Below are 15,911 nucleotides of genomic sequence, written 5' to 3'. Positions count from 1 at the left end.
TCAGCCAGCCATGTGGGAGGCCGGAAGGGTAGCCTAGGCTCACCTTGCAGATGGTTGCTACACAGATATTGCCCAGATTCAGAGGGTCAATGGCCTCTAGTTTCATTCCCTCCTCAAACCAGCCACCTTCCGTGTAGACAGCTCGGACCTTAAAGGAATGAAGCAATTAGGGATTCAGGAGAAGGCAAAGGAACGATCCTTCAGATACTGCAGGCCTGGGATGGCAACAGAGGGCAAAGGACAGTCCTACTGGGTGCTGTGGTGCCCGCCTATTAATCCCAGAACTTAGGAGGCCGTGACAAGCTGAACTGGGCTGCAATGGGTCCTTGGTTCAATCTACTCTAAGGTTCTCAGCATGTTTAGGACTGTGGAACAATCTCTTATGAAAGAGACAAGGGTCAGTCCCAGAGAGATGCCAACGAAGGATTATGGCCAAGAGGAAAAGTGCCCACAGGCTGTACCTCACCTTCTTGAAGAGGTAAGGAACAGCATCACAGTAGATTTTCCGGAAGGTAGGGTGATGAGACATGTCACATCGTCTCTCTAGGGGAGATGACAGAGAAGAAAAGGAAGTTGAAGACGCCACTGGGTATCACATGCTTCTCCCACCTTTGTCTCAGCTCTGTCCCACCTGCTTCCTGACCGTGGGGCGGTAGTGTGGACTCAGCACAGGGGATGCACGCTCTTTGGTCCTGGCACTGTGCCAATACCATCTGCGTTACAAGGCGATTTGGCTGTTCAGACTGAGCTGAGTGACCTGAGTCACTGGCCTCTCTGATTCCCCACATTGTCACTTGCTGGGCAGCAACGATAGTGCACTTCACTGCACTACTGTGAGGTACAGCAAAGGCCCACTCATCTTTAGGGGGAGGCTAAGCCTGGAGACTTACCAGCCAGGGGCTCTACTGACCTGACATCTTGATGCCGTGGCCAACACGCCGTGACCAACCCACTGGATGGATCAGAGGACTCCACATATGGCACCAGAAGTCATCATCACTGTCACCATCCTCATAGAGGAGCCGCAGGCGACCCCCAATTACTGTGTCCACCACAGCCATGCGGGTACGTGACACCTGAGTCTTGTCTACAACCTCTAAGCGCATGCCCTGCCGAAAAGGGTACTTCATGCTTTCTACCATCTGCAGGGACACAAGAAGGCGTGCGTCTGCTTCAGTTACCCAGCCCTGTATCCCTGCTGTCAGCAGGAGCTGAGTGTGGGGGCCCAGGCCTTTAATCCCAGCACTCAGGAGGCAGAGGCAGGTGGAGCTGAGTCTGACGCCAGCCTGGTCTACAAGTTGAGTTCCAGGACAGCCAGGGCTACAAAGACAAACCCTGGTCCTGAAAAAACAAAGCAAACTGAGGAGAAGCAAAGGAGGAGCTGTAGGAGGAGTCAGCAGTTAGAACATTGCCCTTCCTGAGGACACAGGTTTGATTACCAGTGCTGACACAACCTTCCATAACTCAAATTCCTGGGAACCCAATGCCCTCTTCTGGCCTTCAAGGGACAACATGCATACTCACATGCAGCCAAACACCTATACACATAAAATTATATATATATATTTTAAGAGTCAGAGGGGACAGGGAAGGGTGGTGAAATCTCAGAGTCCCCGAGCCCTCCTGTCTTGCCTGAGCCCCAATCCCTTAGAATAGCACAGTGGGCAGGCCTATAGTTCTCAGTGGGTACCTCGTCTCACCAGATCTCAGCTAGTCAGGGTGATGGAAATCCCAGAAATCTACTTCAGACCAAGGGAACTCAAATGACCTAGAAAAGTGTAGGCAGACTTAGTTCTGGCATCCAGCCTGGGCTTTTCACAAGCTCTGCTCTGACCCCTGGCACCTTGCACTCTCTTCTGCCTCTGGTCCTCTATGGCGGCACATGTAAGATTTTGTCCAGTGGTATTGTAGCTATAATCCTAGCATACAAAAGGTAGGGGCCAATCTGGGATCACAGGGAGTTCAAAGTCAGCCTAGATTATGTGGAGACTGTCTTTTTAAATATATATTTCATATGTGACTCCTAGGGCTTAGTGAATTTTAACAGCAGCAGTCCACAAAGCGTAGACAACAACCAAGATGTCTGTATCTAGGGTGGGCTGTAGGGCTTTTAGCACCAGGATGCAGTAGACTCAAGAGCAGCTCTGGCCTACCAATGCTCAAACTGAGCAGGGCTGCTTCTAAAACGCTGGAGGGGACAATCTCCGAGGTTACAAGGCAGTAACAGAAGAGCTAATCCAGTATCCTAAACCAGAGACCTTGCCTTTCCAAAGTTCAAGACTAGACTACCTCCTGCCATCAACCACAGGTGACAGCAGCTCATCTAGGAGAGTAACACAGGTCTGGGCCTGTAAGGTTTAAGCCACTTACGCTACCTGGCCTTCTCTAACACATTCCTTTTAAGGCCCATTCTTTTGCAAGAGAATGAAAGGATGAATGCATGCAGACACACCAGGCCCGGTGAGGAACAAAACATTACTGTGCCTGGGCATAGTGGTGCACATCTTTAATTGTCCAGGGCTCAGGAGGCAGAGGCAGGCAGACCTGAGTTAAAGGCCAGCCTGAGCTACAGACTAAGTCCAGGACAGACAGTACTACGTAGAGAGACCCTGTCTCAAACAGCAAAACCCCTGAAATATCAGTGCATGGGCTTGGTGGTTCCTGTCTGCAATGTCAGCACTTCAAAGCCAGACACAGGAGGATTACAAGTTCAGGGTTAGGCTTGCTAAACGGTTCAGTGGGTAAAAGAACTTTGTTGCCAAGCCTGAAGACCTGAGGTCAACTCCTGGGATGCACACGGTTGTCATGACACTTCTACCATGCGTTATAAATAAATGTAAAAAGGTCAAGGGCAGCCCCTCACCTACATCACTAGTTTGAGGCTGCCTTGGCCGACACCAACCCACACACTGTGCACTTACTGTACGGCAGTCAAAGGACCATGTCTGGGGCATTCTCTGCAAGCCACCCCATTCTGCTCTAACACCCCTGCTTTCAGAGGCGCCTGGCAAAGTAACGGCCCAGTGCTTCCCAGTGGTCACCCTGTCAAAGCCCAGTACTTCAAGTCTTCTGAGGCAGTGAGCGGCCAAGGCTTCCCAGTGAGCCTGTCTGCAATCCTGTACTGCCCGACAGCATCTCGTTCTTGCCCCAAACAGGGACTAGTCATCCCGTTCTACACACTGCCCCTCCAAAGTGCAAAGCAGGATGGGCAGACAGCAATCACCACAGCCTCGCAGACTGGTCCACGTGGAACATGCCCACGTCCTTGTGAGTGTGAGGAAAGCGGAGGCCTGGTGGGCCACACCACCCGCCCTCATCTACCTGTAACAGTGCTGCCTAAGCAAGAAGCCACTGCCCCATCCCTAAATCTGCCAACTGTGCAAGGGGGAAACAGGAGACAGAGCTCGACTTGGCTGAATGTGGAGCAGAGGAACAGTTAATGGAGAAGACACAAACGCCCAGGAAATGCAAAGGTCTTGTTTCAGAGTTGGCTTCCACAGTATCCATGCAGGTACAATCCAAAAGCCACTGTCGCTGGGAAACCAGAGGAAGCCTGCTCCTCTGAGAACCTGTCCTGGCACCAAGTGTTCCACACTCCCGCATCCTGCTGGGAAGCCTACCCAACCTCATAAGGACACCTTGAAGGCCGTGTGCACGAGGCCTCAAGCTGGCCCAGGTACCTATCTGGGAGATGGCCCAGTGAGGTCCACCAGGTAGGAACCGAGGTGGGAGACAGAGTTAGTTCTGTGAGCCTCAGATTGTCTCTGCTAAACGGTTCCTACATGCACATGCCTCAGCCAGGTAAAGCGGCTTTCTAAGGTTTTGTTCTTTTATGAAGGAGGATCACTGTAGAGTCCTGGCTCGCTTACAACTTGTCATGTAGACCACACTGGCCTCAAACACACAGAGATCCATCTATTTCTGCTTCTACATTTCAAGTCCTGGACTTAAAGACTGTGCCACCATATTCAGCCAAAGTAGCTTTCTTTGGCTGAACAGCTATGTCCACACTGATGGGTGCAGAGCCCCAGCTCAGATGGGGGCTGTTTTTATCACTACTTGTGTGCATGACTCCTACCAGCTTGGAGAATCTAGGCAAGAAAAAAATATGTATACTATAAATAACATACATATATATCTTGTACATATGTATATGTATTTCCCTTGTATTCCCACAGTGTGGTTTTTAATTGATGTTTATTCATGTGTACTCACGTGTGTGGGTACGTGTGGAGGCCAGAAGAGGGTATCAGGTCCCCTGGAACTGGAGTCACAGTTTTGAGCTGCCGGACGTGGCACTGGGAATTGAACTTAGATACGTGAACTGACCTGGACTCATAATATAGACTCAAGATGAGATCCACTTGCCCCTTGCCTTGGCCTTGCAAGTGCTGAGGTTAAAGGCATGTGCCACCATGACCAGCCTATAGTGCTGTCTCTTACCAGCACATAATGCCATCTCTGAGTGATTACTCTGTGTTGCCCAGTTTGCTTTATGTCAACTGAATACAAGCTAAAGTCAGTTAGACGAGGGAAACTCCATGGGGAAATTGCCCCACAGACTGGGCTGTGGCAAGTCTAAGGTGCATTCATGATTGATGAGGGAGGGCCCAGCCCATTGTGGGCAGTGCCATGCGAGCTGGTGTTCCTGGTTGCTGTAAGAAAACAGGTTTAAGTCGTGCAGTGGTGCACACCTCTGTAATCCCAGCACTCAGGAGGCAGAGGAAGGGAGATCTACAGTTCTGAGGCCATCATGGCCTACAGAGTGAGTTCCAGGATAGTCAGGGTTACACAGAGAAACCCTATCTTGGGGTTGAGGAAACCCAAAAGAATAAGCAAGCAATCAGACTGAGCAAACTGTGAGAGAAAGCGAGCCAGGACACAGTTGTCCTCCATGGCCTCTGCTCCAGTTCTGGCCTCTGGTTCCTTCCTGAGCTCCTGCCCCGAGCTCCTTGGATGATGGACTACGATGTGGAAGTATAAACACAATCAACCGTTTCCTGCTTTGTGGTCACGGTGTTTTATCACAGCAATGGAACCTCAGACACTACTGAAAATGCTGAAAGCAAGGCAAGAATCTGGGAGATTTTAAAGTCCAAAAGGCCAACAAAGCAACACGATTAATATGGTGGACCAAGGTCTTGGCAGGGAGGCAGGTGGCCCAGCACCTGAAGCAGCACTGGGCTGAAGCCTGCGCAAGGGGTCACAGAAGAGTTTTTTTTTTTTTGGTTCTTTTTTTTCCGGAGCTGGGGACCGAACCCAGGGCCTTGCGCTTCCTAGGCAAGCGCTCTACCACTGAGCTAAATCCCCAACCCCCACAGAAGAGTTTTATGATGGGAAACTAGCGCATTACTCACAGTGCTCGTGTATGGAAATCCCTAGGTCCCACCCCCAGAACCACAAAAACAAAGCAAATGCCTAAAATGGGTCATATGAAGGACGGAAAAACTGAGGGGTGGAAGTGAGAGGGGAGTGGGGAGGGAAGGAGGGAGGGGAACGAGCTGGGAACCCAGCCATACCTTGATATGGAAATCTGCAGGAAGTGTCCTGGATCCCACCAACCGCTTCATGAGGTAGCTCTTCCAGTCAGTAAACTTGGCATGGATGGCTGCAGAGACACCGGCAGGAACTGGTGACATAGACTTAGTTAACACCTCACCAACCCAGAAATCAGCTACACAGACATAACTATTAAGTCCTGCAACTTCAGGCCACTGATGACGGCATCTTATAAAACCAGCCTCTGGGAGCTGGAGAGATGGCTCCGTGGTTAAAAGCACAGGTTGCTCTTCCAGAGGACATGGGTTCCATTCCCAGCACCACATGGTGGCTCACAACCATCTGTAACCCCAGCTCCAAGGTCTAATACCTTCTGACCTCAGGCTCTTGCACTCATGGTTCACACATGGAGAACAGACATTCACTCAGGCACACGCATACACATAAAGTAAATATATATAGGAAGTTTATATATATAAACAAGACCAACAAACAGGCACTATAAACCCAAACTTCGAGACTGGGTAGGGAAGGCTTCTGCCCAGAGCCCTACAGGAAGCAGCATGGGAGCTTTCTCACTGACTCACTCCGTGGAGGCACCAGGATCTTGCTGTTGATGGCACACCACCCAATGGGGTGGACGTCCACAGTCCCCAGGTTGCACCAGAAGTCATGACTGGCGTCATTCTCAAAGCCTTCATATCGGAGCAGTACCCGGTACCCTGAAAGGAAGGACAGGGGACCTCTGAAGGTGGCGTGAGAGGCACGCTCTCAGGCCTTCTCTAGCACCAGCCAGGCTCCCCATTTCCTACTCCAGGAACTCCTTCCAGGGTAGTGGGGTCCCCGACACACAGAACAAAACACAGTGCTGTACTCTTAGCATTCTGGGCTGGTGATTTCTATACCCTCCTCATCCCCAGAATGAACTTTATTAAAGAGAAAAGGAGATGGTGGAGGTGGGGCACGCCTTTAATCCCAGCACTCAGGAGGTAGCAGAGGCAGGCAGATCTCTAATTTTGAAGCCAGCCTGGTTTACAGAGTGAGTTCAAGGACAGTCACGTCTACACAAAGAAACCCTGTCTCAAAAAAGCAAAAACAACCAACTACACATACAAACGCATAACAAAACAAAACCAACTTTCAAGTTTTAGTCCTCCCATGTAAAGGAGGAGAATCTCCAAGAAGAGGAAAGAAAGCTAGTGGCTGATGTTTTGATTTATGAAACCCATTCACCCTGTAACACCATCCACCCACTAGATATGACACATGGCAGACAAACTCCAGACCTGCTCTGGCCAGAGGAACACCCACCAGCTGCCTGGATGACAGTGGCGATCCAGTACACCCGGCTGGGGAGCACGGCATCGCTGTTGAGGACTTCTACCTTCATCCCCTTCATGACGTCTTCCCACTGGTCATAGAGGGGTACCTGTGTGGCGATGAGAGCAATGGTGGCTGAGGAGCTAGTTCCTCAGCCCTCTTATCCTCTGCACCCTCACTTCACATCATGCACAGTGCAGAAAACTACGACTGAAGAGAAGAACAGGGCGTGCCCACTGTCCAGAAGCATGGAAGGGCGGGAAACTAACCACCAGGCAGAGCCCCGGGGAGGGCCTGACACAGACCTGGTTCTCATCACTGCAGGGCCAGCTCCTGACCTTTTTCTTTTTTTAAAGATTTATTTATTTATTTCATGAATGTGAGTACACTGCAGCTGTCTTGAGACACACCAGAAGAGGGCATCGGATCTCATTACAGATGGTTGTGAGCCACCATGGGATTGCTGGGAGTTGAACTCAGGACCTCTGGAAGAGCAGTCGGTGCTCTTAACTGCTGAGCCATCTCTCCAGCCCCAGTGAGGACATTTTGGTGTACAAGTGTCTTAGTACAGACATTTCCTCCCTAACATTATTCAACCTGGGCTCAAACACAGGGCTGGCAGAACAACATCCACACTCGACCCAGTCCCTTCCTTCTGGGTGGCTTCTGGCTTCCTTCCCAATGCTTAATCCTTGATTTGCTGCCAACAGGAACTTGAAACTCCTTTAGGAAAAGCATCACTTTCCACACTCAGACCTGACTTGAACCAGAAACCATCCACATCCCTAGGTAGACAGGTTCACATAGACCTGGGGAAGCATGGAGTGGCCCAGACATACAGGGCAAGCTCTGTACAGAGCATATGAATCTGTGTTAAATATGATCTAATTCCCTACAATAAGCAACTCAGAGGAAGGACACAGTAGGACCTAGGAACAACTTGTCATAGCACAGGACAAGCAGGACAATCCAGGAAGGCCAAGCATGGCTTACTGAGGTCAAAAGACAGCCTCAGGAAGCCTTCTGCCAGGCTTTTGGAAATGGGATTGAAAGGAAAAAGAGACTGGGCTTGGTGTCTGACATCTGTGTGCCAGTACTTGGGAGACTGAGGCAGAGGACTGCTCTCAGGCCAGCCTGGTATTTATAGTGAGTTCTAGGCCAGCCTGAGCTATAAGACCTTGTCTTAAATAAAAAAAAAAAAAGATATAGGGGTTGGGGATTTAGCTCAGTGGTAGAGCGCTTGCCTAGCAAGCTCAAGGCCCTGGGTTCGGTCCCCAGCTCCGAAAAAAAAAAAAAAAAGGGGGTTGGGGATTTAGCTCAGGGGTAGAGCGTTTGCCTAGGAAGCGCAAGCCCCTGGGTTCAGTCCCCAGCCCAAGAAAAAAAAAAAAAAAAAAAAGGAAAAAAAAGTTATAGACAAAAGCAGCCCTGCTGTAGATGTTGTTCTAGGATAGCACAAGGTACAGCTGCTGGGCACTGTTCAGTTCTTGACTTCAAACTCATCCAAAGAGACAAACAAGGCCTCAACCCTTCACTTGTCAGGGAGAACGAGGAGCCCCCACTGGAGTGTGTCTGGCATCAGAAGGGGCCTTAGACAAGGGCTGAGGGTGCAGCTTCGTGGTCAAATTGCAAGTAAGTCCTGGTGCCAGCAAAGGTGAGCTGGGCCCTGAGAGTTAACCAGTAGAAGGATGGGCGTGTTGACACACACTTGGGAGGTTGAGGCAGGGGGTTCAAGGCCAGCCTGGGATACGTGAAACCAAAACACCAGTCCAGGTGTAGTGGAGGCAGAGGCAGGCAGATCTCTGTGAGTTCCAGGACACCTAGGGCTACACAGAGAAGTCTTGTCTTCAAAAGCCGAAAACCAAAAGCCAAACAAACAAACAAACAAAAAAAAACCCCAAAATTAAAACAACAAAAACCAACTCCTCAAAACCAAAAGCAGGGCTGAAGAGGATCAGGGATTAAGAGCACTGCTGCTCTTGCAGAGGACCAGGGTTCAGTTCCCAGCACCCACACAGCAGCAGCTCACAGCCATCACAGTCCTCCACCTCTAAAGAATGTGAAGCAGGGGCTAGAGAGATGGCTCAGCGGTTTAGAGCACTGCCTGCTCTTCCAGAGGTTCTGAGTTCAATTCCCAGCAACCACATGGTGCCTCACAACCATTTGTAATGTGATCTGATGCCCTCTTCTGGTGTGTCTGAAGACAGCTACAGTATACTCATATACATTAAATAAATGAATAAATTTTTAAAAAATGTAAATACATAAAATATAAAAAACTTACAGATTCACCTGCCCCTGCCTCCTGAGTGTTAGGAATAAAGTGTGCACCATCCACACCACCACCACCAACAACAAAAGAAGACAATTTTAATGTGGGAACAAAACATGGAGAATGAAAAAAAAGAACACCTTTGATTTCAGATCACCCAACGCTCTACTGTGTAAATAATAAATCAGCCCTTCAAAAACCAGGGGCAATTTCAGATCTAGGGACTCTGCAGACCAGACTAGCTGAGAGATTTACCTGTCTCTACCACTCAAATACTGGGATTAAAGGGACATGCCACTACACTTGACATACATGGTATATGTACATACTATTATATACGTATGTGTATATATAGTTATGTGTGTATATACATAATACATTATGTCTAATAATGTATGTATATAATTATACACACATATGTTGGTGTTTGTCTGCATCTGTGTCTACACCCCAGAAGAGGGTATAGGAACCCATGGTAGGAGTACAGATGGTTGTGAGTTGCCATGTGGGTGCTAGGAATTGGAACTCAGGACCCTGGAAGAGCAGCCAGTGCTTTCAACTCCAGGCCTTCAAGATGAAGGCGGATTTCTGGCCACTGTTCAGACTAGCTCAACTGAGGTGTGGGGAGGGAGCAGTGAGGCAGGCAGCCGGAGCTGTGCTATCCCCTGGTAGTCATCCCCGTCCCCACCTCCCCATCCCCACCTCTCCCCTCCACGGTCAGGACACTCACGTGTTTAAAGCAGGCGACAGGAGCAGCCTTGTAACTGTGATCCTTCAGGAACTTCCCCCAGTCGAACCCCAAGACCAGAGCTGCAGAGTACAAAGGAAGAGCTGAGGCGGGTACCTACAGCAACCGTGTTAGGACAGGAACTGGAGGCCCCATGGGGCTCTAGAAACAAGTCCCTGGCTACTAATGGCCATCAGGACTGTGAAGCACCCAGAGACTTCTCTCCTTTTTGCTCCACAGAAAGGGAAATTCGGATCTGGGGTTAAATTGATCCTCTTGCATCCAGTCGTTGGCCACACCTACTTAGCACAGGCAGGAGGAGCAGCGACTGCCACGCAGCCACACAGTGCAGTTTCAGCCTCTCTGGGGCTCAGCAGTCGCTATGCCTGGAAAATGAGGGCACCTTCCCACCTGCTCCACACACCCTGGACCTGCCCTGCACCAGGGAGAAGCCATGGAGACAGATGCAAAGAGCCGTAAAGCAGCTAACTATTGGTTTCTGTGTGACGGGGGAATGTCCAGGCCATTTCCACAAAAGCCAGCAGGTGGAGACAGTTCACTGTTGGCCTGGATCCCCAAACTTCCCAGCTGGCCATCTGCACGCTCGTCTCCCTTCCCAGGATCCTGTCTCACCGTCTTGTCCTGTGGGTGTCCCATCTGCTAGCTGTCCTGTTCCCTGGGCGTGGAGGAAGGCTCCAATTTTGGCGGACCAGGCTGCTTTGTGCAGGACTTTGGCTTTCTTGGTGGGGGGCTTTCCCTGCAGGGCAAAAAGAGTGTGCAGGCTGTGGGCAGAACCTGAGTCTGCTGCTACTTTGCCTTGTTTTTTGAGACACAGTGGCCTGGAATTTGCAGCTATTGTGTTCGGCCTCCTGAGGGCTGGGGTTCCAGGCATGAACCACCATGGAGTCAGGAAGCAGAGTGACTAAGCGCCTGGTGCAGCTCTCTAATCTCCAGGCTTCAGTTTCTTCTGTAAAAGTAATGACGAGTGAGAACCCTCAGGAGACGGTTACGGAAGGACGGTCAGCACAGCTGCAGATAGCAGACGCGTGTCACTCAGGCCTCCAACCTCTCCAGGAGCCTCTCCCTGACATTATCACTGCAGTCAGTCCTCTCTCTCCACGCTCCCAGCTCCATGGAGAGAACATTCTGCAGACCGATCAGCAGGTGTCCCAGGGAACGCTCACTTATACAAGATAATTACGCACCAGTGATAAAGGGGAGGAACCCGTGCAACACAGCAGCTAAGCAGAGGCACGGCTGCACGAAGTCTGACTTTCAAGACATGGTTCTCAACTTACTTTGGATTGAATGTGACCATGTGACCCTTCCAAGGAGGTCACTTATTGGCTATCCTGTGAATAGACACTTACACTATGATTCCTAACAGCAGTGAGATCACAGCTATGAAGTAGCAATGAAGATAATTTTTTTTTTTTCTTTTTTTTCGGAGCTGGGGACTGAACCCAGGGCCTTGCTGCGCTTTCTAGGCAAGCGCTCTACCACTGAGCTAAATCCCCAACCCCGAAGATAATTTTATGGTTGGGGCCACATAGCCTGAGGGACTGTATTCAAGGGTCACAGTATTAGGAAAGTTGAGAACCACTGCCTCAAAGACACCAAACGCTTTGGCCTTTTAAAATAAGACTTGCTGGGCGTGGGAGAGCACACCTTTAAGCCCAGCAATGGGGAGCAGAGGCAGCCAGATCGTTGTGAGTTTGGGGCTAGTCTGGTTAGCCAGAGTCACACAGCAAAACCTTGTCTCAAAAATAAAATAAGGGCTCTAGTAAGATGGCTTCACTGGGTAAGAGCAGTGGCTGCTCTTCCAGAGGACCCAGGCTCAGTTCCCAGCACCCGCATGGTGGCTCACAACTGCCTCCACTTGACAGGGGACTTGCCACCCTCCTTTTGTCTTCTCAGACACTGTAAGCATGCAGTACACAGACATAGATTCAGGCAAAACACTCATACACATAAAAATAAAATCTAAATTAATAAATGGGGGGGGCACTTTTTGAGGCAGGGTCTCATGAACCCCAGATGACCTCTAGGAATGAATCCCCAAGCTGGCTAAGCCATTTGCCTCCAATCACATGAGGGCCCCAGCTCAGCTTCCAGGCCCAAGACGGGTGTAAGTGGCCCCTCTCACCTGAAGTCTAGCCAAGATACTGGCTTTCTTGGAGTTGGAAGAGTAGCTCCTGGAACATGAGACGCTGCAGAACCTCTTGGTCTTTGAAAAGAAAGCTTCTCTTGTGCCCACGATACCACACATCTCACAGACAGCTAGGAAGAGAACTCAGCATGTGACTTCCTGACATAATTACTTTAAGTCAAACAAAACCAAAATTCCAGAGCACCACATCAACCATGTGAGTGCTAGGCTCTGAGGTCGACAGAGAGGAGGAGAAAGTATGTGGCGTTCTCTTCCAAGAGCAAGTATCATTGTGTGTTGCCCTCAATTTTGTAGGCTCAACTGCTCCTCCACCATCAGTCTCTTCAGCAGCTGGAACCCCATCTATGCACCTCCCTTCTCTCTGTATCTAGGGCTGGGGTTATGAGACTGGGAATCCACATGAATAAGTGGAGAATCTGGTCGGCAAGTTTTAGCAAAGATCGTGACAAGAGGATAGGTGCCGAAGTCCCTCAATAGATATTGCAGCTTTGTTCTCACAGGGGCAAGTGCACAAGCGGCACTGTCTGACCACACAGTGTTACCCGAGGAGCCTTCTGTAAACAGTGCTGTGGCTGGAGGTTGCCATGACCATCTGAAGGGCTTTCCCAGCTCCCCAGATGAGGCTAACCTGCAGCCAGGGTTACACCAGCCCCTGGGCTCAGCTGCTCTCCCTAATGACCCCTGCTAGTCCTGACTCTCAGCTCCTAAGAGAAGGGTGGGAAGAAGACAGAGGAAGAAAGATGAACAAGTAAAATGGAGAAGCCAGGATGAGCGGAAGGAAAGCTGACGCATGGCCCACCAGTGCCAGTGGAAGGCACAGAGGGGCTGTTTGAAGATTGGAGCCTGCCTCTTTTCAAGGACACACTGCCCACTCTGCGCACCCTCACACAGGGCCTAGCAGCCATCCAAGCACCACCTTTTTGAAGTCAACTGGCTTCCAGATGGTTCATGGCCACTCCCTTCTGCCCACCTCTGCACCTGCCTTCTGACCTGAAGACCACTTTATCCTGTACCTCCCCTACCTCCACTTGCCAGCCTGCAGCCCACAAGCTACCTCTTGTCCCTCTGTTCAAAAGTACTCACACCACTGAGTATCACTGTCTTCAGATCCAGACTCGGGGACTGCCTAGCCTAGTCCACATAGAATGGAATTTAACAAGCGCTGAGCAAACACAAGACTTGGAGAACAAGACTTGGAAACCAGACTGCAGAGAGGAAATGACCCTTAAGGACAGTCTGGATGGCTCCGCCCACTCCCCGATTCTTCCACAGCCTCCTGCCTCCTCTCCCTCTTCGAGGCCACTGTGAAAGCACCTGGCTCAGAACCACTGCCATCCAAGGCGCGGTTATTCGCAGAGCTGAACAGATGCAGAGGTGAGGTGGGCAGCTCCCCTGCTTCCCGATCTTCATTTTCTGCTTCACTTGACTCCTCCAAGTAGGAGCTGCTCTCACTGCCCGCACTGCTGTTGTAACTCCGGAAGCTATCATAGCCCCCGAAGAGTTCCAAGTCGTCATCTTCCTCCTCTTCCATTGGCTCTGAAGATGGCGTCTCCTAGTGGGAAAACAATCCGTGCTCAGCTTGACAAGAGAGGTTACAAATTGGCTAATCCACCCACTATGAGCTGGGGTGGCAGTGGCAAGCCCCTTTAATCCCAGCAGTGGGGAGGCAGAGGCAGGCGGATCTCTATGAGTTTGAGGCCAGCCTGGTACAAAGCTAGTTCTCGGACAGCCAAGGCTACACAAAGAAATCCTGTCATGAAAAACCAATATACATACATACATACATACATACATACATACATACATACATATGTGCTGAACATTCATTTAAAACTTCTAGGAGGCTAGGTATTGTGGTGCACATCATTAATCCTAGCACTCTGTGGCAGACCTATCACTCTGAGCTTAAAACCAGCCTGGTCTACACAGCTAGGACCCCCATACTCCCACCTCTCCCTTTCACTCTCTCTTTTCTTTTTGAAAAAAGGGTTTCTCTCAGAAGCCCTGGAACTAGCTATGTAGGCCATGTCAACCTTGAATGCAGTGATCCACCACCATCTGGCTAATAGATAATAGATAGAAGAAGAAGAAGAAGGAGGAGGAGGAGGAGGAGGAGGAGGAGGAGGAGGAGGAGGAGGAGGAGGAGGAGGAGGAGGAGGAGGAAGGAGGAAGAAGAAGAAGAAGAAGAAGAAGAAGAAGAAGAAGAAGAAGAAGAAGAAGAAGAAGAAGAAGAAGAAGAAGAAGAAGAAGAAAAAAAGGCAGGTGTGGTAGTGAATGCCTTTAATCCCAGCACTCAGGAAGCAGAGGCAGATGGATCTATGTGAGTTTGAGGACAGCCTGATCTACAAAACAAGTTCCCCGAAAATCAAAACCAAAACAGGAAAAAGAGAAAGAAAGGAAGGAAGGAAAATGGGTTGTTTCCTCTAATGACTGCGTGGCTAACTGCAAGCTGTGATTGGTTTGAGCCTCTGCTCAGCACCAGGACCTCTTGTACTGATGGCTTGGGTGTAGGGCAAAATTCCAACTTCAAAGTACAGTGTCTATTGAAAAAACATTGCTTACACACCACTACTGGGTCAAAAAACTATGCCAGGGATCAGAGATCTATACAATAGTGTGGAAATACCCTAAGCACCTCAAACATTTTTCAATGGGCTCGAAGGCATTTGAAACCCATTCTTCCCTCTTCTGTATATGCACATCCAAATGATTTCAATTCAGAAACAAATTTAAGGCTGGCAGTGGCCCTCTTGTTGCTGATGCCTAGCCTACTGTCCCCTGCAGTGCATTCAATAAACCTGTTTTCTTCCAAAAAGGAAAACAGGGGAAAAGAAAAGAAAAAAAAAAAAAAAAAAGGCTGAGAAAATTGAGACCCAGGTTATCCCAAGGAGGCTTTGAGTCAAATGACTCCCAGAGACTAATTGCATAGCGGTATGCACCACAGCCGTGAGCTTAGCTGATTTCAATCAGCTACGGATCTTAAGGTCCGTGGGACTCAATTTTCTCACCTACGGGTCACAGAATGTGAGGTAGAGATGGGACGCTACATAAAAACGTACCTAGCTTGTAGTGGAAAAGTGGGGGATGGGGGAGGACGAGGGAGGGGCGGGGAGCAAAACAAAGGTAAGGAGAAAGAGGCTTTGAGCCAAGGTTCAAATGAGATCTCTGGTGCTTCCTAGCTGTATGACCCACAGCAAGTCAACTGCATTGCCTCAGTTTCCACCAAATGAGGACAATACCACTATTTAATAATATTCTGGGAAGAGATGATAAACGTAAAACACTCAAAACAGTGCTCAATAAAAATTAGCAATTATGACCGCTTGGAAATGGAGACCTCAAATGCAAGATGCGGTGGGTCATCGGCTGCTGTGCCACACATAAAGCATAACAGAGTTTTGGAAACTGACATTCTTGATGACAACCTCTTGCACTTTCTAGCTATGTCAATCCAAAAGGCTGTTTTAAGCCCTCACTAAAGAAGATGGCCGTGAGTACACTGGGAGACCTGCACGTGAACGCTCCCCGCGTGGAATAATAACCAACTCTGATCTCCCTCCCTTTACTTCCCGCGTGGAAGGGACAGGCCGCCCAATCCTAAAGCTCAGAATCATGAAACCAGGCGTTGCCTTCCTTCCTTCGTCATCAAACCAAAAGGAACCTCTGTAGCCTCCGGCCGGGACTAAGCTCCGTACCTCAGTTTATCAATCCTGCAACTCTCCACCACCCAGACATCGCTAAAACTCCGCGTCCTCCGACTGAGGCGTTCGGGGCTCCCTTTCCCCCTTTGGACTGAACCCTTTACCCTCTTACCTCAGTGCCCCGCGGTTTCTCCATGATACCAAATACAATTTCCTCAACCGTCACCAGGTGCAGGAAGCCATATTGCCCTCACCGCTCTCCGAGAGTGTGCTCATTGGCTACCC

The 15,911-nt window shown here is 49.8% G+C and overlaps 1 protein-coding gene across 2 annotated transcripts in view; it reads right to left on the bottom strand.

The window, feature by feature from the left end:
* L3mbtl2 (L3MBTL histone methyl-lysine binding protein 2) overlaps positions 1–15,911 on the bottom strand; it is a 21,209-nt gene extending 5,298 nt beyond the window's left edge. For both annotated transcript variants that reach the window (XM_032918297.1, XM_032918305.1), the window contains exons 1-11: positions 15,799–15,911; positions 13,300–13,537; positions 11,962–12,095; positions 10,449–10,572; positions 9,819–9,898; positions 6,811–6,928; positions 6,087–6,221; positions 5,520–5,608; positions 911–1,142; positions 467–543; positions 44–148 (exon numbers count right to left, since the gene is read on the bottom strand). In XM_032918297.1, the coding sequence (XP_032774188.1) occupies positions 44–148; positions 467–543; positions 911–1,142; positions 5,520–5,608; positions 6,087–6,221; positions 6,811–6,928; positions 9,819–9,898; positions 10,449–10,572; positions 11,962–12,095; positions 13,300–13,537; positions 15,799–15,822 (1,356 nt within the window). In that variant the 5' untranslated portion in view covers positions 15,823–15,911. The remainder of the gene's footprint in view (positions 1–43; positions 149–466; positions 544–910; positions 1,143–5,519; positions 5,609–6,086; positions 6,222–6,810; positions 6,929–9,818; positions 9,899–10,448; positions 10,573–11,961; positions 12,096–13,299; positions 13,538–15,798) is intronic.

The sequence above is a fragment of the Rattus rattus genome, chromosome 1 (genome assembly GCF_011064425.1).
Source record: "Rattus rattus isolate New Zealand chromosome 1, Rrattus_CSIRO_v1, whole genome shotgun sequence".
Lineage (NCBI taxonomy): Eukaryota > Metazoa > Chordata > Mammalia > Rodentia > Muridae > Rattus > Rattus rattus.
The sequence above is the reverse complement of the archived record's forward strand: the minus strand, read 5'-3'. Positions and strand labels throughout refer to the sequence as shown.